We start from the raw sequence: 27981 nt of genomic DNA, 5'->3' as shown, positions 1-27981 counted from the left end.
CAGCACAGCATCCCTCCAGTGGCTATTGCTGGTGTCTGCCTTTGATTTCGCTTTAAACTGCGAGCCCTTTTGGGATAGGAGGAAACCATCTTATTTATTATTTATTTATTTTCCTATGGAAACCGCTTTAAATACTGTTGTTGAAAAGCAGCCTACAGATATTACTGTATTTACCTGAATCCAAGACCAGGGTTTTTTAATATCAGAAAACAGGATGCCGTCTTAAATTCAGAGCCCTGTTCGTTTTTTCAGTAAGTGTCCAGGTACAGTACAAGCTGTATTCAACCTCTCCTTTTTAAGTCGTCTTAAATTCAGGCTCCGATTCGGGTAAATACGATACTGATAGCAAGGGAGCTCATTTTGGGTGCTGCTCAAGCGTGGAGCCAGATCTGACCCACAGGGCCCGATCCACCGGGAGGCTCTCCGGGGCAAGGTCAACAAGGTTAATTTCAGGGGGGGGGCTTGTGCAGAAAAGCTCCCCAGTGGATGGTGACCTCTGTTCGCGAGTGGGGGAGTCGGAGTATTCAATGCTCCGGACAGCAACAGGGAGGCCTTGGGAGGAAGATTTCTGCAGGGGTCACAGTGGAGTCACAAGTCAGAGGGGGGTGTTACAGCTCGGCCCCCCCTCCACCCTGGCGCGGTCAGGTTCTGGCCCCCTCCCCAACCCTCGGCAACTGAGCCCTGCGTCTGGGGGAAGCAACAGGTCTCACCCTCTGCACGGCACCGGTCTCCTAACTCCGCTTTCCCCGGCACCCAGGGGTCCCTCCAGCTGGGTGTGCCTGCTAAGCTCCGGGTGGGTGGCTTCTGCTCTGCCCGGCCATCCTCCCTCTCTTCGCCGCTGCCCTCCACGATGGGCTGCAGGCCCGGCCGGGATTTCTTCCTCCGAGGCAAGATCTCCTTCGGGGCCCGGAACAGCCCGTTCCGTCGGGGCTCCGGGTCCACCTCCTCGGCAGCGTTGCCGTCCGGCACGCCCTTGCCCAGATCCCCCGGCTGGGGAGGCTGGGTGCCCGCTTTCGTGGCGAGCTGGCCCTTCTGCTTGCGGAAGCGCAGCTCCTTGAAGGTCGTCACCCCTCTCTGGACGCCGCCCGGAGGGTCGGGCGGCTCCTCCGGCGAGCTCAGGGGTCCGGCGGCCTCCTGGACGGGGGCACTCCCGACAGTGAGCTCGCTGCAGGGGGGCAGCTCCGTGTCGGGGGAGAAGACGATCAGCCAGTCACTCTGATCCTTCCTCACCGGCAGAGGGGGCAGCAGCGTGGGGGCGCCCCTCTTCCGCTGCTGTGCCAACTCGTGGAAGGACGTGATGTTCTTCCTGGCCCCCTCACCTGGCGGGCCGCTGGGGCCAAGCAGCAACTGGGTCGGAGCTGGGGGGGCCACTGGCTTCCCGGCTTCGCCCCGCTTCAGCCCCAGCAGTCCCCTCTTGGTCCTGGGGGGCACTGGAGGGGGCACACCGGTGAACCCGGCCCGGTTGGAGTTGACATCCAGCCGCCCCGAGGAGGAGAGGTTTCCGGCCTTGCTTTCCTGCACCAGGAGGGCGTTGCAGTTCGAATCCAGTTTGGCCCCGACACGGGAGTCGGGCACCGCTGGGGGGGCCCTGCAGGGACGAGGGAAGGGCGGCACAACCAGGGGGGTGCCGAAGGGACCGAGAGGAAGCGGCTTGGCCAGGCCTTCCGGGCAGGGGGAGGCGGTGTCCGACGGAGACTCCGAAGAGCTGCTACTGCAGAGGCTATCGGGACTGTCCCAGACACGGGGCGTGGTGGGACGCTGGCCGATTCGGACGTTGAGATTCGCAGCGTCTTCACGCTCAGCCAGGGAGGGGACATGGCTGGCGTCTTCCAGGGGGACAATATTGGGCTGGTTGTCGGGGCTCTGGGCCTCCGCCGTGGGGAGCGCCTTATAGTACACCGAGACGGGCGAGTCATCGAGGCTGAGATCGGAGCAGCTGCTGGCGGAGGAGGAGCCTGGATCCGAGGGCGAGCCGACGGCCTCCTCTTCCTCATCCTCCAGGACTGGGCGGTGGGGCGAGAGGGGCTGGTTCTGGAGGCCCAGCTTGCTGTCCAGCTGCAGCAGGTGGGAATCGCAGCAGCGGCATGGCAAGGACGGGTTGTTGGAGTTGGCGTCCACCTCATCGGGGGCCCCGCCGCCATCTTCCTGACAGGCCAGGCAGCCCGTCTGCCTTCCGGGCGCCAAGGGGTTGGCGTCTTCCTGGAGCTCCGGGTGGCGGGACAAGTGGAGGCCCAGAGAGACGTGCTGCAGGTGGACGTGGTTCAGGTTGCAAATCAAGCTCTTCTTCGGAGACTGCATGGCTCCGAATCGGCTCCGAATCGGCTCCGAATCGCGGGAGGAGAAGCAGGCCCGCCGCCAGTCCGTCGCCTCCGCAATTTCAGCCGCCAGGGTGGTGGGGACGTCCGGTTCCCTGCAAAAAGCAAAACCATCTCCTAAGTTTTTAGCTAACCGTGGGAGGAGAGCTGGTCTTGTGGTAGCAAGCATGAATGGTCCCCTTTGCTAAGCAGGGTCCACCCTGGTTTGCATTTGGACGGGAGACTACGTCGGTGGGCACTGTAAGAAATTCCCCTTAGGGGATGGGGCTGCTGTGAGAAGAGCACCCGCCTGCTTGCAGGCAGAAGTTTCCAAGTTTCCTCCCTGGCATCTCCAAGATGGGGCTCGGGGTGACCTTGGAGAAGCCACTGCCAGCCTGTGTAGACAATTCTGAACTAGATAGACCTGGGGACTGACTCTGTATATGGCAGCTTCCTATGTTCTTATGTAGTTTAGAAAAAAAGGCAATTGAGGGGAGACATGATAGAGGTCTATAAAATTATGCATGAGGTGGAAAGAACACTAGAAAATCATCTCTCTCATGCTCGGCCCATGGAAGTGCTTTGCAGGGAATGTAGGACTGACACAAGTCAGTATTTTTTTTTCACACAGTGCATAATTAATCTATGGAATTCTCTGACCCGGGAAGTAGTTGCAGCCAATAGTTTGGGTGTCTTTAAAAGGGGCTGAGCCAAATCCGTGGAGGACAGGTCTATCAGTGGCTACTAGTCTGGTGGCTGTGGGCCACCTCCGGCCTCAGAGGCACGATGCCTCTCAATCCCAGTTGCAGGGAAGCAACCACAGGTCTGGATGGGCCAAGTTGTTCCTGAACCAGCCGGGCTGTTCATATGTTCCTGTGTTTTAAGTTGCAGGGCAAGAAAAGGGAACAAAATTCCTGGGCGGGCATAAGGGACAATAAAGACATGAGCTTGCTTTCTACAGAGCAGAAGCCGGCATGAGGGGTGTTCAGGAGCTACTGGCAGTCAGCTTATCTGAAGCAGATCTCCCGGAGTCTGGGCATGCTTTTTCCTCCCACCCCTTCCAACCAGTACTGGAAATCTGATTGGCTGGCTGAATGAGAGCACAAATGTGCCATTTTAAATCTCCCTTGGGAGGCTCAGGCTTGCTTTTACTTCCTCTCCCCTTCCTCTCTCTCCACTTCCTTCCCCCAAAAGCAGACACCCTTCCTGCCCTGCCATTCCAGGGTTTTGATATTAAAGTCCCCGATTCCACTGATGCCCTTTTGATGGGGTCCACCTTGTCAAGCGCCTTTTGCATGCTGATGGCTCCCCAAAGCTCTGGCAAAAGGGACAGAACTGCAGAGCCTTCGGCACAACTTCTTAAAACTTCTTACCCTATTTGTAATTCAGCCCAAGTGTGCAAAAGTGAAATAAATGAGTATTCCGTCCCCGTTTATCCCAGCCTCTATTGCATGCCTAAGGGAAAATACAGGAAGCTGCCGTTTACTGAGTCAGACCCTTGGTCCATCTAGCTCAGGATTGTCTACCAGTCTGGCAGCGGCTTCTCCAAGGTTGCGGGCAGGAATCTCTCCCAGCCCTATCTTGGAGATGCTGCCAGGGAGGGAACTTGGGACCTTCTTCTGCTCTTCCCAGAGCGGCTCCATCCCCCGAGGGGAATCTCTTCCAGTGCTCACACATCAAGTCCCCCATTCAAATGCAACCAGAGCAGACCCTGCTTAGCTAAGGGGACAAGTCATGCTTGCTCCCACCAGACCAGCTCTCCTTGCCTGGGTATCGTCTACCCAGACTGGCAGCGGCTTCTCCAAGGTTGCAGGCAGGAGTCTCTCTCAGCCCTCTCTTGGAGATGCTGCCAGGGAGGGAACTTGGAACCTTCTGCTCTTCCCAGAGCGGTCCCATCCCCTACGAGAAAACCTCACAGTGCTCACATGTAGTCTCCCATTCAAATGAAAACCAGGGCAGACCCTGCTTAGCAAAGGGGACAGTTCATGCTTGCTATCACAAGACCAGCTCTCCTCTCACAGGGCCGTCCAAGGAGAGGTCCATCAGGAAGCGCACAGCAGACGAAAGGTTAGTAGGGTTCGGCCAACTCACTGGGAGGAGTTCTGGCAACAGCTCATTAACTGGAATAGAACCTCCATGTTCTTAAGCAGCATGACTGGATGCTGCGGACAAATAGCAAAGGAAATTTGCTGTTCTTCATACCCTGTAAGCTTCCTAAATACAGCCAACTGGCCACTGTTGGAAACAGCAATCTGGGCTAGATGGATCTTTGGTCCAAATCCAGCAGGGCTTTTATTACATCTTTGTTCTTGCATCTGTTTTTACATCTCCAGTGCGTGAGATGAGATGAGTGTGCTGGGATGAAATGTATAGAGGAAGTGGCCCATCCCTGTATCTCCATCACAAATTGATTCAATGTTCCTCTTCCCCGCATTCTTAAAACTTGGATCCCCAGATGTGGCTGGACTACAAGACCCATCATCTCCAGCCACAGTGGCCAAATGCATCCCTGACAAATGCCCAGACACCTAGTGTTGGAAAACTTCCAGTGAAGGAGAGCCCACTGGCATGAGGCAGACTGTTCCGCTGTCCAACACTCTCTAACCATTAGGAAATTCTTCCCAATGTCCAGCCGACATCTGCTCCTTTGCAATGATCGCAACATGGGGAATTAAAAATAAAAGGTCTGTTGTATCTGGCCAAGGGTCCAACACCTTGCTTCCAGCAAGACACTTGTGGTAAGGTAAAGTGTGCCGTCGAGTCAGTGTCGACTCCTGGCGACCTCTGTGGTTGTCTTTGGTAGAATGCAGGAGGGGTTTACCATTGCCTCCTCCCGCACAGCGTGAGAGGATGAGGCCTTTCGGCATCTTCCTAGATCGCTGCTGCCCGATATAGGTGTTTCCCATAGTCTGGGAAACATACCAGCGGGGATTCGAACCCACAACTTTCTGCTTGCTAGTCAAGCCATTTCGCCGCTGCACCATTAGCGAGCATAAATTGTCCCCTTTGCTAAGCAGGGTCTGCCATGGTTTGCATTTGGAAGGGTGACTACACGTGAGTGCTGTCTGATGTCAGATATCCCCCTTCAGGGATGGGGCTGTAGCTCAGAGGTAGAGCCTGTGCTTTGCATGAGGAAGGCGCCAGATTCAATCCCCTCCCCGGCAGCATTTCCAGGTAGGGCCGGGAGAGACCCCTCCCTGAACCCTTGGAGAGCTGCTGCCAGTCAGTGCCGACAATGCTGAGCTAGACGGACCAAGAGTCTGACTCAGTATAAGGCAGCTTCCTATGTTCCTATCACCCCCAGAGGTCAAGAATGCTGGGGCATTTTTTGCTCATTACAAGTGGCCACTTTGTTCTAGGCCTGGCCTTTTGGTTTTAAGGTTGCTTGTCCTTTGCCTTTTGCTTCTAAGAGCCCTGCTGGATCAGGCCGAAGATGCATCACTGTCCAGCCTCCCGTTTCCCACAACGGCCGTCCGGTTGCCCCACGGAAGCCCTCAAACCGTGCACAAAGAGAATAATCTTGCTCGGACGTTTGTCCCCACTGCATCTGGCCTGCAGCGGTCCGTCCACACGGCTTCTGAACACGGAAAGTCCGTTCTGCTCTTATGCTTAGGCTCAGAACCAGCAAGAGACTTCTCTTGCACGGAGTGGGGAGGGGGGGGAAATCTGAAGAACCCCACTCCAGTTCCCTGCAATAGCACAGAGGACAGCTGCTTGGATGTGCAGCCTGCCACCCGCTCTCCCGCTTCGCCATCAATAATTCAGAGTGGGAAATCAAGTCCTCATGACAACGGGGGCATCGTGGGGGGCCCCTCCTCTTGTCTTTCCACACCCCACCCTTGGCCTTCTGTATCCTCATCCTAACCACACCAGGCGGGCGAAGTGTGGGGGAAACAAACCATCAAACAAACAATAAACATCCATCAAGGACAGGGCAAATCTGAATTCACGGAAGCTGCAAGAAAATGAGACTCTCTCTCTCTCTCTTTCTCTCTCTAGGATGCAGGCCAAGTGGGTTCTGCTTGGGGGGCTTCCGAGAGGTGTCTGGTGGGCCCTTGTAGGAAACAGGATGCTTGACTAGATGGGCCTTGGGCCTGATCCAGCCGGGCTCATCTTATGTTGCTGCATTTCCCGGAAAAGAAGATAGCCCTGGATTTAAGACGACCCCCTTAAAAAACAGAGGTTACATCTAGGTTATACCTGTATTTACCAGAGAATTATTCTGGTAAGAATAAAGCACTCCTTTTAAGACGAAACCCCAATTTCGAACATCAAAGAAGTTGGGGTGGGGAGGAATCTAGTCTTCGATTCAGGTAAATACAGCAGGTTATGTTCAGGGAGGCTTACATTCTGTTGCAGGGGAAGGAAAGAGGGTTTGCTTGGGTTTTTTGCAGGGAGAGAAACATACATTTGGGGGGGGAGTTCAGTAAAATGAGGGGGGGACTCCTCAAATGCTTTGAGAGGAGATCTGCCAACCTATGCCCCTGTGGTTCATGGTCAGTTTCAAGGTCCCCTTTGACCCATTTTTAGCCTTTTAAAATGTACCTATCACTGCTCTGGTTTGGGCAGCAGAGTTCTCTGATCCCAGCACTGTATGGTTCCAGCTGCAGCAACTCTGCACATGCCCAGAGATCATCTTTGCAGCCCAGACTATGCAAGTCCCAGGGCAAAGAGAATTCTGGCCCAAATCTGGCCTCCTGAGATTGGCAGAGAGAGCCTTATTTTCTCTCTAGGGGTATCAGTTCAAGAGAGGCTGCCACCAGAACAGGCAGGAGGGAGACAAACGTTTTGTCACCAGGGGGTGTCAGCTACAGCCCCTCCGGGAGCAAAATAAATGGGGGGGGCATACGATCCTTTTCCAAAATAAGGAACACGGCCCCCTCCCCAATAGGTCTCCCCCTCTCTTGTAAAGCAATGCATTAATACTGGGACACCAACCCTACCCTGAAACCAGAATAAGCCCATCTCACTTCAACCAGCCCCCACATAAACTTTTCCTTATATAGGGTGGCGAACCCAAGGCGAAGGCATCAATAGCCAGGAAGCAAAGTAAGAAAGCATAAAGATCTTGGGGGAAGGAAGAGCGCTGGTCTGGTGGCAGCAAGCACGCATGGCCCCCTTAGCTAAGCAGGGTCTGCCCTGGTTTGCATTGGAATGGGAGACCACACGCGTGAGCGCTGTCAGACGTTCCCGTTAGGAGATGGGGCCGCTCTGGGAAGAGCATCTAGGTTCCAAGTTCCTTCCCTGGCGGCATCTCCAGGTAGGGTGGCTGGCAGAGACTCCGTCCTCCCGCCTGCAACCTTGGAGAAGCCGCTGCCAGTCTGGGCAGACAATCCTGAGCCGGATGGACCAAGGGTCTGACTCTGTAGCGTAGAAGGCAGCTTCCGAGGACCAGCCCGGGGCTCTCCAGGGACCTTCTGGGCCCGACAGAGATCCAGAGCCAAACCAGAGTCACCGCCACCCTCCAGAATAGCCCATCCCACCGCTTATTTATCCTCCAGGAAAGCCAACATGGTCAATTCCGTTTGTGCAAGGAAGGACTCCCCCCACACACACACCAACCCCCAGCTCTCTACCTCTCCACACTGTGTTTATGTGCATGGACCAACCTGGCTAGCGCGCCGCCCGACCTCCCTGGATCCATCCCTAATAGCCTCCAGCTCAGCCCTTTTGCAGGCGGAGACCCAAAGCACTGCAGAGGTTGCAGGAGGCGGGGGGGGGGGGTTGACGGCGGGGAGATATACAGCTGGTGCCAGTCATCCTGGCACTGATGCATGAGGAAGAGGAGAGGGCAGGCTTGGGTGGCGGCAGGGGGGGGATGGTGGGGGGGCAGCCAGGAGTATTCCATGCCCAGTGCATGGTAAACAACGGTGGGGGGGCAGATGGGGGGGAAGTGGAGACAGAAAGCACGCTTCGTTCTTTTGATGGTTTCCTTCTTGTGACCACGTCTCTGTCTCGTGCGGTTTGCGAGGCAAGGGGCTGGTTGGAGATGCCCACTCAGGGGCGTAGTTAGGGGGAGAAGGGGCCCATGTTCACCCCTCTCCCCGGGTGGGGGTGGAGCTGGTGGGAGGGGGGGCTCAGGAGCTGGAGGGGGGGCCCCCTCCAGGTTCTTCTTTGAACCCATCCGCTCAATTACAGCTCCACCCGCCCCACACTTTGCAAAAGGCAAAGGAGGAGGATGGGGTGGGGGTGGGGGGCTTCCAGCAGAGCTTGTGGCCGGGCGAAGGCAACACCTTTCTCTCCCTCCCCCCACCAAAAAAAAAACCTCAAAAGGGTGGGGCCCCTGCAGCCAGACAGACTGCAGGTCTCCAGATGGACTGCAAGTGCCTAGTGGGGGCATCCTGAAATGGGCACTGCAGGCTTCCAGGAAAGGTGGAGGGAGGGAGGGGGGGTTGGAAAGACAGGCGGTGCACACACACAGCTCCCCCTTGCTGAGGCGGCAGGACCCCCACCCACCCCAACCACCCATCAGCACTGGCTGGCACACCGCCTAGCTTGCCGTCCGCCATGCCTGCAGCCTCACCTGTCTTCCTCGCAGCAGCCTCTACTGCAAGGCGCTCGGTCTGAGTCCTCCAGCCCAGCCCAGCCCAGCCCAGCCCAGTGGCTGCTGCAGCAGCAGCGGAGGCTGGAAGAGCCTCCCTAGCTGAGCTCACCCGGCCAGAGGGAGGAGTCTGGTCCCGCCGCCGCCTGGCCGCCTCCCCCCCCCCTACCGCTTTAACCCTTGCCAGGCCAGGCCCAAGGATGGGCACAACCCATCACCTCCTCTTCCCAGATTGGGGGCGGCCAGGGCTGACGACTGGATCGTGTGCAGATGTGTCAACTGAACAGCTGGACCCGGTGTCCTTGCTTACTGTCCAAGATGAGGTCCCCACCACCACCACCAGTTCTATGATGTTAGGGATTGCAGTGGGCGGGGGGAGCTAGGGGTACACCTAGGTAATTTTGGAGCCTGGACCTAAATTCCTTTGGAGGGCCCATAGGATCCTTTTTTTTCCAAAATAAGGAACATGGAAATTGTTCCCCTGCAAATTAAGCATCATCGTGCAACCACACCACCCAGGATAGACTAAAGGGGATTGGGGGGGGACCCCGCCCCAGGGGCTGCGGAGGCCCTGGAATTCAGCCCCAAAGTCCAGGGGTAAGAATGCCGTGTGTGTGTGTGTGTATATATATAAAGGTAAAGTGTGCCATCAAGTTGATTTTGACTCCTGGTGCCCACAGAGCCCTGTGGTTGTCTTGGGTAGAATACAGGAGGGGTTTGCCATGGCCTCCTCCCGTGCAGTATGAGAGGATGCCTTTCAGCATCTCCCTATATCACTGCTGCCCGATAGAGGTGTTTCCCCTAGTCTGGGAAACATACCAGCAGGGATCCGAACCAGAAACCTTCTGCTTGTTAGTCAAGCATTTCCCCACTGCACCACTTAAGATGGGGTCCTCTTAAATTCAGAGTCCTGTCCTTTTGGGGAAAGAGGTATAAACTTATTAACTAGGACTGGATGTTTTGAGCGTATTACGCCAGCCAGCTCCGTCAGCTGCATTGGATCCCAGTCCGTTTCAGGGCCCCAATTCAAAGTGCTGGTGTTAACCTTTAAAGCCCTAAGTGGCTTGGGACCAGGTTACTGGAGAGAGGGCACAACCTCCTCCCCAGTGAGGTTCGCCTGGCTTCATCACTTCGTTCTTTTGTTTATCTGATTTTATTTATCTTCCCTTCCAAAAACAGTTCAGGGCGGTTTACGTCAAAATAAATAAACAAATTGCAGACACCAGATGAAGACTTTTTATGTTCACTCGGGCCTTTTCATTTTTAACATTGTGATCTGATTTAAACTGATTTTTTAAAAGTCTTTTAAATTGTTTTGTATTAGATTTTGTTTTTCTTTCCCCCCGTTTTTTGGTCTGTTATGATTTAATCTGTTGTGTGTTTTTATCTCAGATTTCAAGGTTGTGTTGTAAGCCGCCCAGAGCACAATTTGTTATGGGGTGGCTAACAAAGTTTATTTATTATTATATTGTTGTTTACACAGTCAGACAGGTGGTATTGACTGGTTTGTTTTATCCAGACATTGAGTCCTTCCCAAGGACCTGGGATGGCTGAATTTTATTATCAGTGTTGTTGCTGTTATTATTATAGATATCATCGCAGAATATAGGCTGCTCCCAGTAAAGTTGCTTTTTGTAATTGGCTGATGGTGATTTCTATTTATTATTATTATTATTAGTAGTAGTAGTAGTATTTAAACTCTATTTTAAGGGGGTTGTCTTAAATTCAGAGTCATCTTCTATTCAAGTATATACAAGTAGCTGTGTCTATATATTCTCTCTCACACTCACACACATGCACACAGTGTGTGTGTGAGAGAGATTTATTTATCATTAAATTTTAGTACCACTTTTCATCAAAACGATCTCAAGGCAGTTTACAAAACATTTAACAATATAAGACTATAGAAGTTTCACAATAAAAATATTAAACTGGAATATAAAAATACAAATCGAATTAAAAGCTTTTTTTAAACTTACACAATAGGGCCGTAAAATACAGAGCAGCAGCAACAAAACCAACACTCATAAAAGCCTGGGTAAAAAGTCAAGATTTCACTTGCTTCCTAAAAAACTGTTACTCTCTGCATATCAAAAATATTCACACACACTAGAAATGAGCAAAGCTGAAGCCCTTTGCATTTGGAACTCTATGAAACTAGACACTGGAAATCTATGAAACAGAACCATGACTCGGCCTGTGAGTACACCGTGAGGCACTTGCCTCATCACTGAATAAAACCATCACACACCGGGGATTTCTAAGCAAGGTTCCCAGATCAGAGGGGGTGACCCGAGTCAGATCTGAGCTTCAACAGCTTACACTCTAGAGCGGGGGTTCCCAAACCCCCAGATGTTGTAGAACTACAACTCCCATCATCCCCAGTCACTGTCCCTTTACATCCCAAAATAGCATCCCTCTGGTTACGGCTGGCATCTCCCTCAGGGTTTCTTTTTAGACTGGAAGCTCCTGGGGGCAGAGAGTCATCTTCTCATTGCTTTTGCTAATGGAAGCTTTTGTGCAGAAAAGCCAAAGCGCCAATAAATAAATAAAGCCAATAAAAGCCAATAAATAATAAATCAGCTGCTCCCTTGGGGAAAAGGTCAGCTTCAGGGCTGGATTAAGATAGCCCTGTGAAGCTTGAGACCCCCTCGCATTAAAACAACAACAACACACACACGCTAATAAAAAGAGAACGAATGGATTTTTACTTTTTTCCATATAGACTTGTCAAAAAGATGCAATGAAGAAACTAATCATCTCAGGGAAACAGCTCTCGTGCCATAAAGCCTATTTGCATTAGAAAGATATCTTTTAATGAAAATACCCAATTCCCACACAAACACACACCGAAGATGCTCATGTTCGAAAACACAAAAGCAGTTACACAGTTCGACATTACTGAATTGAAAAAGCAATTGGGGGGGGGTCATCCCTGGGCCCATGAGCCAGCCCCCCACGCACCCACCCCACCTTTCTGAGAAATAACCCACTCTTTTATCTCCTCACACCTCCCTGACTCAGGGGTAAGTTCCTGACCAGTGCAGGGATTTTGCATAGGTGACTTCAGGTAACTGTGCTGTTTTATGCACACTTCCTTATTACACACCCAGTCGCCCCCAACGTTGCTTGGACCCACAGACTGAGCACCTCAGGAGAGCTGGTCTTGTGGCAGCCAGCACGGATTGTCCCCTTTGCTAAGCAGGGTCTGTGCTGGTTTGCATCTGGATGGGAGACGACATCAGTGCTCCCTCTGCCAGGGATTCCCAGATGGTGTTGACTACAACTCCCATAAACCCCCACCCCCAGCAGGAGCCATTGCCGCTGGGGATTCTGGGAGTTGTAGGCAACCACATCTGGGAAATCCCTGTTAGATGTTAGGGAATCACTGGACTGGACTACATGTGGGACACAGGAAGCTGCCATATACCAGAGTCAGACCCTTGGTCTAGCTAGCTCAGTATTGTCTTCCCAGACTGGCAGCGGCTTCCCCAAGGCTGTGGGAGCCCTTAGGGGAAGGGGCTGCTCTGGGAAGAGCATCTAGGCTCCCAGTTCCCTCCCTGGCAGCATCTCCAAGATGGGGCTGGGAGAGATTCCTGCCTGCAACCCAACCTTGGAGAAGCCGCTGCCAGTCTGGGTAGACAATACTGAGCTAGCCGGACCAAGGGTCCGACTCAGTATAAATGGACCATGGGCTCTTGGGTCATTTCCCCCCCTTTATTTATTTATTTCCCCCCAACCTTCTGCAGTCAGCGAGCTTCTCTGGAGCTTGTGCCTGAATCAGCCAGCTTCGTCAAATGGGCCCTTCTAGCTGAACTCAAGAGACCCCCTCCTCCTTAAAATGGGGGCTCCCCCACTGAGCGGGGCGCGGGGGGAGGCGGGAGCGAGCAGCTTTTTTGCCCCGCCCCCGCCCCCAAGGGCTAAAAAGGGGCGGGCGACCCCCTGAGGCAGGAAATCTCTTCCTTGCATCCAGGATTCCCCCCTCATTTTTTTTTTTATTTTTTTTTTTTTGCTGCACTCGGTTTCCTGCCCTAACAGCAGCAGTGGCAACAAGTAACAACTTAATAAATAAAATAATAACAATAATAATAGCAGCACGCACGTGCACTTGTCTTCCGCTCCCATCCCGTGCGTGTGCACCCGCTTGCAAAGCTCTGCAGATTTAAGGCGGCCGCCGCCGCCGCGGGCTCACCCGGTTACTGCAGGTGCGGAGCGCGCCTCCGCTGCCTTCTTCCCTCGCGCGTTCGCACTGCGCCCAGGCGCGTGGCTTCTGGGCTGCAGCAGCAGCAGCCGGTCTCCGGCGCGCGCCTGAGGGAAAGGGGGGGAATCCCTCCTCCTCAGGTGCGGAAGTAACAGGCGCGAGGGCGGGGGGCGGGAAACAGCTGTTGGGGTTCCCAGGATGGACTCCGGCAGCAGGAGGGGGTGGGGGGGGGGGAGCGTGCTATAAATTGCACCCAAGAAGAGACTGCAAGTTTTTGCAAGGAGACAGTCGATTCCAGTCCTACGCGAAGTTGTGTGTGTGTGGTTTTTTTTTTAAGGGGTTGTCTGCGGCCATCGAAATCAAGACGGAGCTGGTTGCCTGCAAAACGTTGTCCTGTGCGTGGCAAAAACCAGCCAGCCCTGCAGGGGGGTTGTGATTTTAAAATGTGCATTTTTCAGGGGGAGGAAAAACCATGTACACCCCACCCACCCAGTTCCTTGGATAACTGGGAGAAGAATGCAGTGGACCCCGGCTAGGTGCTCTCCAAATTGTCTCGCTCTTATATTCATTGGTGAAGAGCAACTGTTCAAATTCCACCCATCTCCACCCCCAGTATCGCTGGTGGGGTCTCCTTTATGTGCTTTAAATAAGCATCACTTTGTGGGGGGGGGGCAGGTAACCATCTCCCTACCTTCTTATGCTACATAAACAGCATGGCATCTATCCACAAACATATAGATGATGTTCATGTTATTTTTTTTTCTTTGATTAATGTGCTGTCCTAACCCTTCTTCCAGAGAGCATCACCCTCCATGTAGTTAAGCAAAAAAACAGCAGGCTTCTCCCACACCTTCCACTTCCCAGAGGTGGTCAAGGTTCAAGCTATACCTGAACCCAGGTTAGCAAAATGAACCAGGGTTTTGCATGCAGACATAACATGCAGGCTGCGAGCAGAAATCGACCTTGAACGCGCCTGCACCAGAAGCAACAACATAGCTTGACTTGGAGAGTAAGGAGTTATAGTCCAAACAATGTGGAATCTGAGTGGCCAAGAGAAGGAATACACACTTACACAACAAAGATAATGTAAATAGATGGGGTGTAGCAATAACCTAACTGCAGAGCAGGTAGGGTATCCTTCTCTCCCACTTCTTTTAGAGTTTCAGCAATGACGACACCAGCCTGACTCCAGTTCGAAGGGAAGCATCCAACCCATTTCCATGCTTAAAGCAACACTTCGACAGTAGACACAGACCCCACTTTTGCTACTTCATGCTGACTCCATGTCTTTTCACACGCACACACACACTTTTAAAATGGCAGCCTAATGCCTCCATCTTCACACACCCTTTTAGCACACAAGAGTCCGGTTTTGAAATAATTTATTGCTACCAACTTTTCTCCCGATTCTGCCTTCTTACGGCTCCTGACCTAAGACACATACAGAGAAGAGACAAAACTGACACAAGGCACCCACCCTCCACATCACAATCCCCAGCATCCCAGGCTCTACTTCACTACTTTTTCCCCCCAGTTCCAAGAAGTTGACAGGCTTGGTGAAAAAAATCCCTGCCACCCAGGGGTATGTACAGTCCAATAGATCAGGTTGCTTCCCTTCCATCACACTTGCCCCACATTCTGGGTTAAAGAGAGAAGCTGTGAGCCTAAATCCAAAGAGGCTTGCTCCATAATGGAGGGATTTGGTTTTTTGAAGGCGGCAAATGGGAGAGAAGACAGAACCTTCACCCCAGACGATTTTCCTTACATGTCTGCTCACCCCTGAGATAGTGTAGTTTGCATATACAATGCAGGGGGGGGAACCCTAACAAAACCCTACACCCTCCTATTCCTTGAGGGGGATGATTTATTTTAAATACGTAGCCATAACTGCCGTAGAGAGAAGGAGAGAGCCATGGGATGAAAATAAAGAGGGCAGGGTAGTGGGGTGGGCAGGGAGCACAGCCAGTCACAAACTGAACTGACACTTTGGACAGCGCCTAGGGAATCAGGCAGGAAGACCCCTGCAGAGTGTCACAGCATTTTACCGAACCCCCAACCCTGGCCGTGTCACTGACTTAAAATAGTTGTAGTTCCTCCCCACCCAGTACCTGAACCTGTGATGGAAGCTGGGAGTTCTAGTATTCCAAGTACGCGTGGGAATTCTTGACCCAGGAAATCCTTGGCCTTTTCACACAAACTCCCCCAGTTGTAACATGTTCTGTTAACAAGGAAATGGGTTTAAAACTGGCTTAAGTTTTGTAGTGTAGAACACCCTTACAGATAAACTGTTCCAGACCCACCCACCGTGGAGCAAACCCTGAGCCCGGTCAGAGAACCGTTTTAGATTTCTGTCCACCACACATGCACACAGAGACCCTCCCCACTTAGCCCACAGGAGGTTAGAACTAGGCCCAAAGTCTTGTTGGCCACGGGCAGAAGAGACGGGCTTGCTTCTTCCCAAGAGCCCGCTCTGTCATTTCTGTCTCTTATAGATCTTCTGGGCTAGGCCGAAGAAAATCTGGCTGGGCAGGCTCACAGCATGCTGATTAATAAGCGACAACAAGGACTGGTAGCTGGTCTCTTCGTACTCTCGGTAGATGGCTTCCAGGCCCAGTTCCTCATAGAGCTGCTTCACAAGGGCGACTTGGTCCAGGTCCTTTTGTCCATAGTTCTCCTACGGAGGCACAGAATTAGAGTCAACCAAAGTATCAAGTTCACCAATTCCATCCCACCTCTTCCTCCGTTTCAGGGTCAAACATTTTATGGAGCAAGAATAGTTTACTGCTGAAGGTGCAGAAACCATCATTAAATAATAATAATATATACTTTGTTAGCTGGCACATAACCAATTCGTCCCTGGGGTGGTTCACAGTCAAAAATTTAAAAAAATATATCTGATAAAAGCACATCACACAACCAACAAATCACAACACAAGACACTGCTAACTTTCCGAGTGAACAGAAAAGGTCTTCGCCTGGCATCTAAAAGAACTAAGTGATGGTGCCAGGCATGAAGACGTTGCCAGTCTGTGTAGACAATGCTGAGTTTGATGGGCCAATGGTCTGACTCTGTGGAAGGCAGCTTCCTACGTACGACTTGTTCTCCAGAAGCCGGTGAATCAATACTAGAATTGTTCAGCTGAATACAATACAAGAACTGGAACCAATATTTCAAGACTCAAATGCCAGAAGCAACTGTGGACATACTGTAACACACACATCCCTCAAAATATTTAATTAGATTCCCCTGCTTCTAGCAGTTCTTATCGACTTTGTACACCCGTCAAGCCGTTTGTTCCAGCTTGTCAAGGAGTTGGGCATAAAACCTTCTTGGCACCTGATGAAAAGGGGCTAAGTTCTTCTCGACTTTCTGCCTGGATTTCAAAGAGCCAATCAATGGGGGTGGGTGGGGGGGGTGAACTACTGAATCTCAGGGCATATGCTGTTCAGTAAGCCATAGGCAAGCAGTCAGTGGAAAGAAATGCATAAGGGGGCACCTCCAGAAGGCTATGGACCCACCATGTTTCGTTTCCCTCCAGTGCACAACACATGTTGTGCGTGTGTGCATTCACATGTTTTTTGATGTCCACTCAGTTCATTTTAGATCCAGCTCAGGCCTCACTCTGAATGCATGTGTGCACACACTGCCTTGATACTGTATTTTTTATTGTTTGTCATTTTTACTGTATGTTTAACTTTTGTAAACAGCCTTGTGCTTGTTTTTAGTGAAAGGCAGTATATAAATTTAACAATAAAATAAATAAACACTGCCGCCCAGAACAAAACTCATTCCACACACAAATGAAAAATGTTACGAGAACACTGGTGCCACACATTTCCCGCAAAGGCTCCCCTCCCTTTAGTCCTGTATTGTTAGCAGCTGCACCCCCAAGGTGTGGGCAAGGGATCTTCCCAAGATTTACGTGCAAGGATGCTGGGAGCCAAACCCAGGACTTTCTGCTAGCGAGACACGAAGTGATGCGCCTTAACCAGCGTGGAAGCTGCCCAGATCACAGTTTCTTAACCTCGGGCCCCCAGATGTCGTTGGACTACAACTCCCATCATCCTCAGCCACAAAGGCCACATCTGGGGTGATGGGAGTTGTAGTCCAACAACATCTGGGGGCCCAAGGTTAACGCTCGTCCCCTTTTGTGCATTCAAAGCACATGTCCCGCCATTGGACTAGGAGCCCTCCCAAGGATGCAGGTGGCTGCATACCAGAATCAGAGCACTGGTCCATCTAGCCCGGAATTCTAGCATACCCCAAACCAGCTTACCTCTAGGAGGCGTCGCTGTTCTGCCGAGGCCCTCTTCAAGCACTCCACCACCAGCCAACTGCACTTGTTGTCTTGGATATCCGTCCCGATCTTGCCAGTCATGCTGGGGTCGCCAAAGCAGTCCAGGAAATCGTCCTGTAGGCAGGGAGACGATCTGAGGAGGGCTGGACAGTGCTGCCCCACAGGCACGGCCTGCCCCCTCTGTGCGGGTGCGGGGAGAAGGCAGGTGCTTGAGGCAACACCAAGCCCAACTTCTACACACCAGGCTGTACACCAGGAAAGCCCTGCGGAAACTTTCGTCCAACTCAGTATTGTCTACACTGACTGGCAGCGGCTTCTCCAACATTTCAGGCAAGAGTCTTTCTCCATCAGGACTTCAAGAGCCACCGCCGGCCAGTGTAGACCAGGGATTCTCAACGTTGGGTCCCCAGATGTTATTGGACTTCAACTCCCATAATTCCCAACCAAAGGCCACTGGGGCTGGGGATTATGGGAGCTGAAGTCCAATGACATCTGGGGACCCAACAGTGAGAATCCCTGGTGTAGACGATGCTGAGCTGGACGGACCAAGGGTCTGGCTCAGTAGAAGATAGCTTGTTCCTATCATGGTTACAAATTAGAGCCTGTACATTAATCCCCTTGGAGCCATTTCTGGATTCTTCTAACATCCTTGCACAGGCTATAATTTGTCATCAGGGTCTGGGTCAACTGGAATCACCGGTCCTAACCGTGCCTAGGGCATCCATGACCACCTGTCAGCACCAACCCTGCCCAAGGCTTAGGAAGCTGGCGTGATGGGGAAGTTGGACCAGTCTGAACCATCTAAGGAATGTGTTTTATCTTTATTCTGCCCATGAACCCTGCAATTTTCTTTCTCTCCTGTCCTTTCCCGACTTATGCAACTTCTACTCCCTAAGCTGCGGAAGAGGTTTTGGGCAGAGCTCCAGTGATTTCTATTAAAGCTAGATTTCTCGCCACCTATTTTAAAGAGTGCACCAGCTTGGACTTGCTCGGTTTCCCCTTAAGGGGAAGTCGCTTAATCCCCTGTTCACGTAAGCCACCCTCTCCAATCTTCATGAACCATCTGGTGTGGAATTTTGATTACTGGGTGCAGGGCGCCCAAGAAATCCTGGTTTATTCAGAACACACCACGGACAGCGACAGCCCTCATGGGGCTAACTTTTGGGAGCCTAGAGAACATCTAAGAAAAAAAAGCCAGTGCTCTGCATAGCTACCCCTCTGCCTCTTGATCCAAACCAAATAGGGAGCAGCCCATAATTCCTTGGTAAATGAGAGCTAGGAACATAGGAAGCTGCCATTTACTGAGTCAGACCCTTGGTCCAGCTAGCTCAGTATTGTCTTCACAGACTGGCAGCAGCTTCTCCTGGGTTTCAGGCAGGTGTCTTTCCCAGGCCTTTCTGGAGATGCTGCCAGGGATTAAACCTGGGACCTCCTGCGTGCAAAGCACAGGCTCCACGCTTGAGCTCTGGCTCCATTCCCCAAGAGGCAGAATTTCTAAAGAGAGGATAGAGACGTGTACCTGGATCTGGAAGAACTCCCCCATCTCTAACAGGATTGCTCGGGCATGAGCATGCTCCTCTTCACCATCAATGCCAGCCTGGAGGAAGAGCAAGAGAGACAGACGATCCATAGCAGCAACCATCACTGCAATGGAAACGTTCACAGCACACTTGCCAGACTACAGCTCCCAAGATGCCCGGGGTGGGGCGGGGCTGGGCGGGGCTTGCAAGGGGCAGGACAGAGCCATGACAAGTAAACTAGTACAAAACTGCAATTCCTCCATAGCCACAGAGTAACTTGCTCAGCCAGGGAAACCATGGTTCAGCCACTATTTGAACCAAAGTCCAAAGCTCGGACACTGTGCCGGTTCAGACATTCTGCAGAACCACAGTTAAAACTTAGTTCCACATAACACAAGCCTAGGGAATAACCATTTTGTTCAGTGCCTCATAGCTAGTCGTTCTCTGTACACCTTCTACTCTCTGCTGGCAAGCTTCAGAAGAGATTCTACACCCCATTGTGGTCAGACACAAACCAAGATTCTAACCAACTTCCTTGAAACAAACTCACATCAAATCTTGGATTCGGATGCTGGTTTATTTCAAGCAAGCTGGTTCAGATAAACCAATATAGATGAGTTCGGACGTCATGATGCATCTTATTGTTTATTATTTACATTTATATCCCGCTCTTCCTCCAAGGAGCCCAGAGCAGTGTACATGGTGAGGTTTATCCCCACAACAACCCTGTGAGGCAGGAGAGGCTGAAAGAAGCAACTGGCCCAGTGTCACTCAGTGAGTTTCATGGCTGAATGGGGATTTGAACTCAGATCTCCCCAGTCCTAGTCCAACTCTCTAACCACTACACCTCACTGGCTCTTGGTTGTTTTTACCGCAATCAGAGGTAGAATTCTTCCAAGGTTTGTGCAGGCAGGGAAGAGCATCCATTCCTGAGGCTCTGCGACATCACAGAACCAAGATATAACCATGGTTCTGTGTGATGCCCGAACCAGCTCACTCTCCTTTGGACCAACAACCGCGCAGCTAACAGCGCAGCTAACATAAAAGGCTTCTCACTCACCATATACATTGCAGCTGCCACCGGCAGGTAAAAGGAATAGAACGCCGTCTTGTATTTCACAATGGCCTTGTATCTGTCAAAGAGGAAATCCGTGGATCTGGGTTAGCGCAACTTGCACCCATTCTAGCTTTGATAATCCTCTGGGGAACCAGAGAAGCCAGCTTGCAACATGGTCGCACTCCAGCGTGACCAAGGAATGAAGCACAAGAAAAGGTTGGTTGGAAGCAGCCCGGTTTAGGGGCTGCTCTCAGTTCTTTGCCCTCAACTACGGGAGCAGAATGGCTAATAAGCAGGCCTGACATCCAACCACCTCAGTTCAGAAGCCAGACTGACTCTTGCCCTTATTCACACAATCACTAGAATCTAAGTTTATTGTGGGTTACCGAAATGAACGCACACCAAGGGGAAGGGGGAAACTCAGATTCGCCTCTGACCATAAGCCACCTTGATGTGGGTTCACACAATCACGCCAACATCAGCAACCAACATGAAGCTTAGATTCTAACCTTTGGACGAGCCGGGCCCTTGACTGAAGACTTGTAGAAGGGGAAATGCCATTTCTCCAAGGAAGAGTGTGTAGCTTAGAGCACTGGCACTTTTGGATTTTTATAAGTGTTCGCAGCGTTAGTTTTAAAACAGTTTTTCAGCTTGCCTGCCCCCAAATCCAGTCCAACGGCACCTCTCTTTGCTACCCCATGGGGTAGAACGTAAGAGCTGCCCTGCTGGATCAGGCCCAATCCTGGTCTAGTCCAACATCTTTCTTCCTACCGTGACCCACCAGATGCCTCTGGAAACCCCCCCAACCAGGAGATGAAAGCATGCCCTCTCTCCTGCTGTTGCTCCCCTGCAATGGGTATTCAGAGACATCCTGCCTCTAAATCTGGAGGTAGCCTATGGCTATCACGGCTAGCCATAGCCACTGATAGGCCCGGCCTCCGTGAATCTGCCAATGCCTCTTTTAAAGCCATCCGTAAGTACCTCTTGCCCCAAACTCTGGAATCTCACCTCTGCTCTGTGAAGCGGTTCAGATCCACTTTAGAGGGGGGCGCAGTGATAAGGTCGAGGGTTTGGCCCAGCTCAGTCTGGTACGATGTCTGGGGTGGAGAGCAGGACGAGAAATGGGGAAAGCAGAGCACAGTCGTAAGAGCTCCAACAGACCCAGAGTTCAGGGAGAGCAAAGCTGTCCTAAGCATCAGTTTCTGCCCCCACTCCCCATGAAAATCTTCGGTCCGAGTTATCTTAGAGAGCACCGCCTTCTGTATGATCCCCACCGCACGTTAAGGTCATCTGAGGAGGTCCGTCTCCAGTTACCACCCGTTCGTCTGGTGGCGACTTGGAGCCGGGCCTTCTCTGTAGCAGCTCCTGGGCTGTGGAATGCGCTCCCGGCAGAAATCCGTAATCTGACTTCACGACTAGCCTTCAGGAGAGCCCTTAAGACTGATCTGTTTGGCCTGGCCTTCCAGGGTTTTTTTAATGGTTGTAAATTGTTTTAACTGTTGGAAATGTTCAGCCTGGTTCTCCAGGGTTTTTTTTTTTAGTTGTTTGAACGTTTTAACTGTTCATTAGTTGTATGCTGATTTTATAGTTCTGATTTTAATTGTTTTTTATTTTGATGTAAACCGCCCTGAGCCATTTTTGGAAGGGCGGAACAGAAATCAAATAAATAAAGCCCAGGAATGTTTGCCACGTGGCCAGTTTTGCACTGACCCCGGCAAGATCTCTAGGCCACTTCTTTGTTAAAGGTAAGGTGTGCCCTCGAGTCAGTGTTGACTCCTGGTGACCACAGAGCCCTGTGGTTGTCTTGGGTAAAATACAGGAGGGGCTGACCATTGCCATCTATGCTGGTCAAAGGCCGAAATAAAGACTACGCTACGACTACCATTGCCATCTCTGTTGTTGTTCACTGCCTAGAGTCTTCGGAGGAGGCAGTATAGAAGAAACTTCTAATTAATTCATTACGCAATGTGAGATGCCTTTCAGCATCTTCTTAGATCACTGCTGCCCGATAGAGGTGTTCCTCATCGTCTAGGAAACATACCAGCGGGGATTTGAACCGGCAACCTCTGACTTGATAACTTCTCCTTAAATCAGGGCAAGCCGAAGACCAACGCCTTTCGGTGCAGTGCTACAGCACTTTCCGGGCTCCATCCCAAATACTGAGCCTTTAAGGTCCCCCGCATTGTGAAGTGGATGCAGTTACCAAGGCAACAGGAGGGGCTGAATCTAAGGGGACTAGGTCGCAGCCTTTCTCATCGCAGATAGTGGTGAGGGAAGGACCTAACCCCCCAGGGCCACCCTAAGCTCACCTGAAGGAACAGCTCTAGCAGGTTCAGATAGTATGGCTGGCCTCGGCAGTACCGCTTCAGCAGCCGGTAGATGCTGGACTCAAGCAAGAAGGAGTCATTCACAGCGTCCAAGCCAATTCCTTCCTGAAGTGGCAGGAAGAAAAGACAAATTAAAATTAAATAAGGAGCAACAAGGCGGCTTTGTTAGGCTATACAGCCACCCTGCAACTCCAGTGTCCTGGGCTCATTCCAAGTGGGTGTGCCTCTGAGCATGTACAAAGTGGCTTGCCTGCATGGGCCATGCGACACAGCACGTGGCAGGCCGAGTGGGACTTTCAGCCATGCATCTTTGTCACAAGTGGGGGCTCACACAATCATCCTTGATGCAAGAGTTGGGGCGGGCGGGTTTGTTGGTGGTGCGTCCCTATCTTTGACTGTGAAATGTGGGAATAAGGAGAAAGCCTCCCAGTTGGGTGGCACCCAGCGATTCAAGACCCCACAGTTCTCGTGTTTGAAACAGGCAACGAACGGACACAGCCAGCAGCCCAAAAGGGAGGCCATGTTTTAATCCAGTCTTCACAGGGGGTCTGCCCACTGGAATATGGCCAACAGACTAAAAAACAACCACACTCCCAAGCAGGGCGGCCACTTGGGAGGTTCAAGGCTGGTTCGCAGATCATTTGACGCCTTTCCATAGTCTGTCAATGACCCATCTGCGTGCCTCATAGGTCAGAGAAACCCAAGGCAGTACACCCAACATGCCCTACTTACTTTTTTATACCAGCAGGCATGGCCTCGGCGGGTGAGTGAATAGTCCATGATATCATCCGCCACCAGGAAAAAGGCCTGAAGCTGAAATCAACAGAGTTATGCATTATCATTGTCTCCAGACTCCGTTGTAACGAAATCCCAGGTACACATAGAATTCAATAATCGCATATTCTTTTCCAGTTTCATCCCTGTCTCCAATTGCTTCCCCTTCCTCGTCTCCTTCGACTGTGAGCACCTCGGGGCAGGGAACTAGCTTCTTGTTCACAGTGGTGGGCAACTGTGTGAAATAGGATGCTGGACTAGATGAGCCTTGAACAGCAGGGCTGTTATGTTTTGTAAAGTGCATGCATAATAATAATAAAAAATAATAATAATAATAAATGTTTATTCTTTCCTTCTTTCTAGCTGTCAATATTGACTGAAAAACACACATGCACAAACAAACCTTGTCTGAATTCCTAAGCTTATTTCCTTAGTTCAAACATTTGGTCATTTATCTGGTTACTCCATAAACAGGGGTAAATCAGATTTAACACCTTTAAGTTCTACTGATTTTGCTGATCATTTGGGGTTTTAGGTGGTGTCCAGGTTTTCTTGTGTATTTAGGTATCGTAATCTCCAGGAAGAATTCCCAATTAGTTCATCTACATTTCTCCAGATTTTTGGCTCAAAATGAAAAATGATTTAGATTGGTAGTCTACAATTCCCTTGAGTATTTGGAGTAAAATAAATGCAATTAAGAAGATAAGATTAATCTAACGCAGAGGCTAATTTATATTTTAAGAGATCTTCTCATTCTTGTATCTTCAGCATATTTTAAGCAACTTCTTATGGCAAGGACACCCGCCCAGACACCCCTGCTAACTGGGCAAAGAGGCACCTTTTAAAAGTGGCGATTCTCTTTCTTGAGCAGTGGGAGAGCAACTAGCCCTATCCACCCCCAGCACAGCATCCCTCCGGTGGCTGTTTCTGGTGTCTATCTTACATTTCGTTTTGATCGTGAGCCCTTGGGGGACAGAGAACCATCTTGTTTATTTATTTATCATTTCTCTATGTAAACTGCTTTGGAAACTTTTGTTGAAAAGCGGTATATACATAGTAGTTGTAGATTTTTACTCCACAGACTCCAATTACCTATGGAAGATGGCGGGTTTAACTTCCTCCATTTTATTCTATCCTCAGTCCTAGAGTGGAATAATGAGTTTCAGGTTTCGGCTACGCTTTGGGCACGGCTCAAAATACAGCCCTGAGGAATAACTTACACTTATTTGCATAAGACTTTAAGAATGACAAGCTTCTAGTGTTGTGCACAGGAGAAGCAAAGAAAAATAAACAGCTAAAATGCAAATTCTCTTCCCAGAGAGGGTTATAGCGGTACCGAACTTCTGTTTGATTGTTTTTTTAAAACACATTATATGCTCAGCCCGATCCGCAGCCACCTCCGTTCCCACACATCAGTATGTATCCCAGGAAAGCAACACTCACCAGTTCAACACACCAGCCAATAGCCAGAGCTCTCTGTAGGCTTTTCTGGTCCTGCTGATCTGGCCATGTCAGCTCCCGGAAAGCAGCTACCACCGTCAGCCCCCGGTTATACTTGCCACCGACAGCATTGTATTCCACGACCTATAGAGAAAAGGGTAGCCAGACATTTGGCAACATGACCACAAGCCCCCAACCGTCGGAAACAGCTCTGCTAGGTGCCTGCAATGCTTTAAAATTTCTCATTCATCATCTTTTAAGGCACAGCTGCTCAGCTTCTGCCCTCCAGCAGATGCGGGACTACAACTCCCATCACCCCCCAGCTATTGCCTGTTGTGTCTGGGGATGATGGGAGTTGTAGTCCAACAACAGCTGGAGGGCCTAAGTTCTGCAGCGCTAGCTTAAGGATACCTAGAGTAATCACAACGCTTGAAATCTGTAGAGCGTTTTCAAGTCTCCAAAGAGGTTCGTCCGCATTATCCTCTTGCAAGATACATTCCATCAGCTCGCGATTTAGCAATCTTTCAATTATCCAGGCCACCCCTGCTAACTGAGCAAAGAGTGGTGGCTGTTTTTTATTTAGCTGGAGAATAGCAAGAGTCCCCATTCAATCCTTCCAGGAGCTGTTACTGGGGTCTCCTTTACATTTCTTTTCCCCCAGTCAAATCAAATCAACTTTGACCAGCTACATCACGTAACACTACTCAATTTCACAATGTATCTCACGGTCCCCTCTGGGCCAGGAAGCCGTTTTCCCAATACCTTTTGCTACATAACCCAATCTGAGAACTCATTTGCTGAAAAGTGGGATATAAAGATTTGGCAATCGTTCTTTTCAGCTGCCACTTGAGCCTAGCCCAACATGTCTTATCAAACTGGCCAAAGGTTTTGGCAGAATATTTTGCCACAGGCTTAAAGTTAACATGCCCTTTCCATCAATCTCAGAACACAGCCCCAGGGTTATCTTTTATTGAGAGACTTTGATGACCAAATCCTTGTTTTTAATGTTGATATTTTAAGCTGCCTTGTGTCTCTGGGGGAGAAAGCAGAATATAAATTTTTGAAGGCAGCCAACAAACCACAGCCCTCACCTCTTTCAGCCTGGCAAAAGCATCAGCCACTTCAGGTTGGTGGAGCTCATCCTCCGTCAGGTCCTTCACAATCTGGGGGAAGTAGCCCACGAACTGCTCTCTGTCTGCCCCCACCGCCTCTTGCTTTCCGTTCTTGCTCATCTTGCCACCTGGAACATACAGCAGACGTGGGGGTGGTGGAGATGTTTCACAAGCAGCTTTCCAACACACATTACAAGCCTCCTACACACGAGCAGGGCTGTACTGGTCTTAAGAAACAGCACCTACTGCTCACACCCAAATAAATCCCTTTTTAACAAGGCACAGGAAGCATTCTAGGGTTTCAGACTGCACTCTTAGACCCACTTACAATACATAAATCACATTTCTGCCAAAACACAGTATAGGCATAAAAGAATAAATAAAAGCGATTTATGCTTCATCAGGAACATGCCCTAGTCTGCTGCTCTCCTATCTTGCCCAGATTCATTGGGTTTCCGTCTGCCTCCTTTTACCTGAATATAAGCAGTCAATCAGCCCTTACCGCCGCAGAAGGTATACATCATCATCATCTTTTATCCTAGTGTTTGTGTTTTTCTGCATGTGACTGAGATTAATGTTTCAGGCGCCTAAGAAACTTTAGTCCCCAAAAGCTTGTGTCACAAGTTATTTATTGAATGTCTATAGCGCCTAATATAGAAATCTGTAGGCAGTGTTAAAACAAGGTAAAACAGAAGCCATTTAAAAAACTCATAAAACAGATAAAAATTACAATCAACAAAAACACATTAAATTTTTAAAAATGGGGGGGGGGGTTATGTTATGTCCCCAGACACTTCTGTGCCTACATTGTGCAAGAGCTACCCCAAGACAGGAGTGGGCAACCTTGGCTGTCCAGCTATTGCTGAAATCCAGCTCCCATCATGATGGGTGTTCTAGCCCAGCAACAGCTGGACAGCTAAAGTTGACACCCCCAGGATGATCCCTTGAATGGTCAAAGGCACTGTATAAATACTGCATATTATGACTAGGAGATACCTAGCACAGGAACGTGTGGACAGGGAAGCAGCAGCAACAAGAGCTGTTGAGGACTAGTAACTTGTTTGGCTTGGTTTGCAAGGCGGATCTAAACACTCTCGTTCCTACAGGGAACCTAGAAGTCCCCCTTGCAAAGTTAAGCCTGTCTCTCCACTCAACTCCCTGCCCTGATTTCTGATGGGGGTGTAGGAGAAAGGAAATGTGTCTTTCTTCCCCATAGGGCCGTTATGGCTCCTATAAATCACTGCACTGCATTGCATTTGCATTGCATTGCATGGCAGGGGATGCAAAGGGAAACGCGGAGGCTAACACGGGATGGACTGAACCCTCCCCTGCCGTGCTCACCTGTTCCTGCCACTCCAAGCTTGACTCCTGCACTAAACCCAAACCGGCGTTGCAGTCTGCATAAATATAGGACTACCGTGCCACCGAGGGGCATCCTGGGCCTTGTAGTCCTAAGGCTATCACAGCCCTGCCGACACCAGCACAGCTTCGTCCCTCTGTGGACTGCAGCTCCCAGAGTGCCTAGCGAAAGGGGAGTCCCACGCTAATAAAGGACGATAGCAGCGCCACTGCCTGGATTGGCTTTTTCCATCGTATGAGGACGGGCCATAGAGTCTCCAGCCAATCAGAAGGGAGGGAGGCGGGGTTCGACTCTCACGGGAGACTTGAATTGGTTTATAAGGAAAGAGGTTGGGGTTGGGAGGGGGAGAGGAAGAAAGCCCTGAATGCGTTAACCCTAGAGGGCCCGGAAAGAACTATATGGCCCCTCTGTATAGTGGAATATTATCTTCTTAATATTCTGCAAGTTTTCGAACCTCACAGGATTCAATTGTTAATTGATTTTAATTGTTTTTAATATAAATAGATAAATAAATAGATAGATAGGTAAATAAATAGATAAATAAAAAAGGCTGTAATTCTGTGTCTACTTACCTGGAAGTAATCCCAGTGAAATCAATGGGCTTGAGTAAGCACAAGTGTTAAGAAACTAAAAATTGTTGGTCCTTCTGGTTTAGACCGTATCATGTTGGCAATAAAGGCGTTGATTTGTGGAATAAGGCTAATCAATCAAATGCAGATCTTAATAACTTGATGTGGTTATGGTTGCTTAGCTTTTTACCCTGGCCAGAGAGAGTCTCTTTAAGCATGTCCAAACCTTGTGAGTAGAAACAAAAACCAGACATATTGCATTTGCTCCATCTGTCTGATTTTTGTCATTGTTCCTCACAAGGAAAAGGCATCTGAGAACATGCAGAGTGTTTAAAAAGATGGATACATGCAGAATTTATATCTGGAAAATACCCCTAGACTCAGTTGTTTTTTAAAGGCAACTGCAGTGCATCTGAGCACATACAGAGGGCTTTGCTGTGACAGGAACTCATGGTTTTTTTTAAATGTGTGGAGGAAATAACTGTTTA

General features: G+C 50.3%; 2 protein-coding genes across 4 annotated transcripts in view; both read right to left on the bottom strand.

Annotated features, from left to right (window-relative positions):
* Positions 1-13169, bottom strand: part of RUSC1 (RUN and SH3 domain containing 1) — a 30389-nt gene extending 17220 nt beyond the window's left edge. Inside the window, exons 1-2 of one of the 3 annotated variants that reach the window (XM_053277875.1) lie at positions 12938-13169; positions 711-2410 (exon numbers count right to left, since the gene is read on the bottom strand). In XM_053277875.1, the coding sequence (XP_053133850.1) occupies positions 711-2410; positions 12938-12960 (1723 nt within the window). In that variant the 5' untranslated portion in view covers positions 12961-13169. Of the gene's footprint in view, positions 1-710; positions 2411-8817; positions 8975-12937 lie in introns of those variants that run through there. The other 2 variants (XM_053277877.1, XM_053277876.1) reach the window with 2 other exon arrangements.
* A 1232-nt stretch (positions 13170-14401) lies between these two features.
* FDPS (farnesyl diphosphate synthase) lies at positions 14402-27055 on the bottom strand. The gene is made up of 10 exons (XM_053277882.1): positions 26906-27055; positions 25544-25692; positions 24456-24596; positions 22971-23051; positions 22221-22343; positions 20920-21008; positions 19915-19987; positions 18854-18931; positions 17314-17448; positions 14402-15710 (listed from the first exon to the last, which is right to left on the bottom strand). Exons 1-10 carry the CDS (start codon positions 26997-26999, stop codon positions 15510-15512), a joined length of 1164 nt encoding a protein of 387 aa, XP_053133857.1. The 5' UTR covers positions 27000-27055; the 3' UTR covers positions 14402-15509.
* Between the last annotated feature and the right edge of the window lie 926 nt (positions 27056-27981).

This window comes from Hemicordylus capensis, chromosome 14 (genome assembly GCF_027244095.1).
Source record: "Hemicordylus capensis ecotype Gifberg chromosome 14, rHemCap1.1.pri, whole genome shotgun sequence".
NCBI lineage: Eukaryota > Metazoa > Chordata > Lepidosauria > Squamata > Cordylidae > Hemicordylus > Hemicordylus capensis.
Note: the sequence above shows the minus strand (reverse complement) of the source record. Positions and strands in the feature narration are given on the sequence as shown.

Coding starts and splice junctions, on each gene's coding strand:
- FDPS (XM_053277882.1), bottom strand. CDS start 26,999: ATGCCCCTCGGTGGCACGGTAGTCCTATATTTATGCAGACTGCAACGC. Junction 24,597..25,543: donor CTTTTGCCAGGCTGAAAGAG/GTGAGGGCTGTG, acceptor TTTTCTCTATAG/GTCGTGGAATACAATGCTGT. Junction 19,988..20,919: donor AACCGCTTCACAGAGCAGAG/GTGAGATTCCAG, acceptor CCTCTTTGACAG/ATACAAGGCCATTGTGAAAT.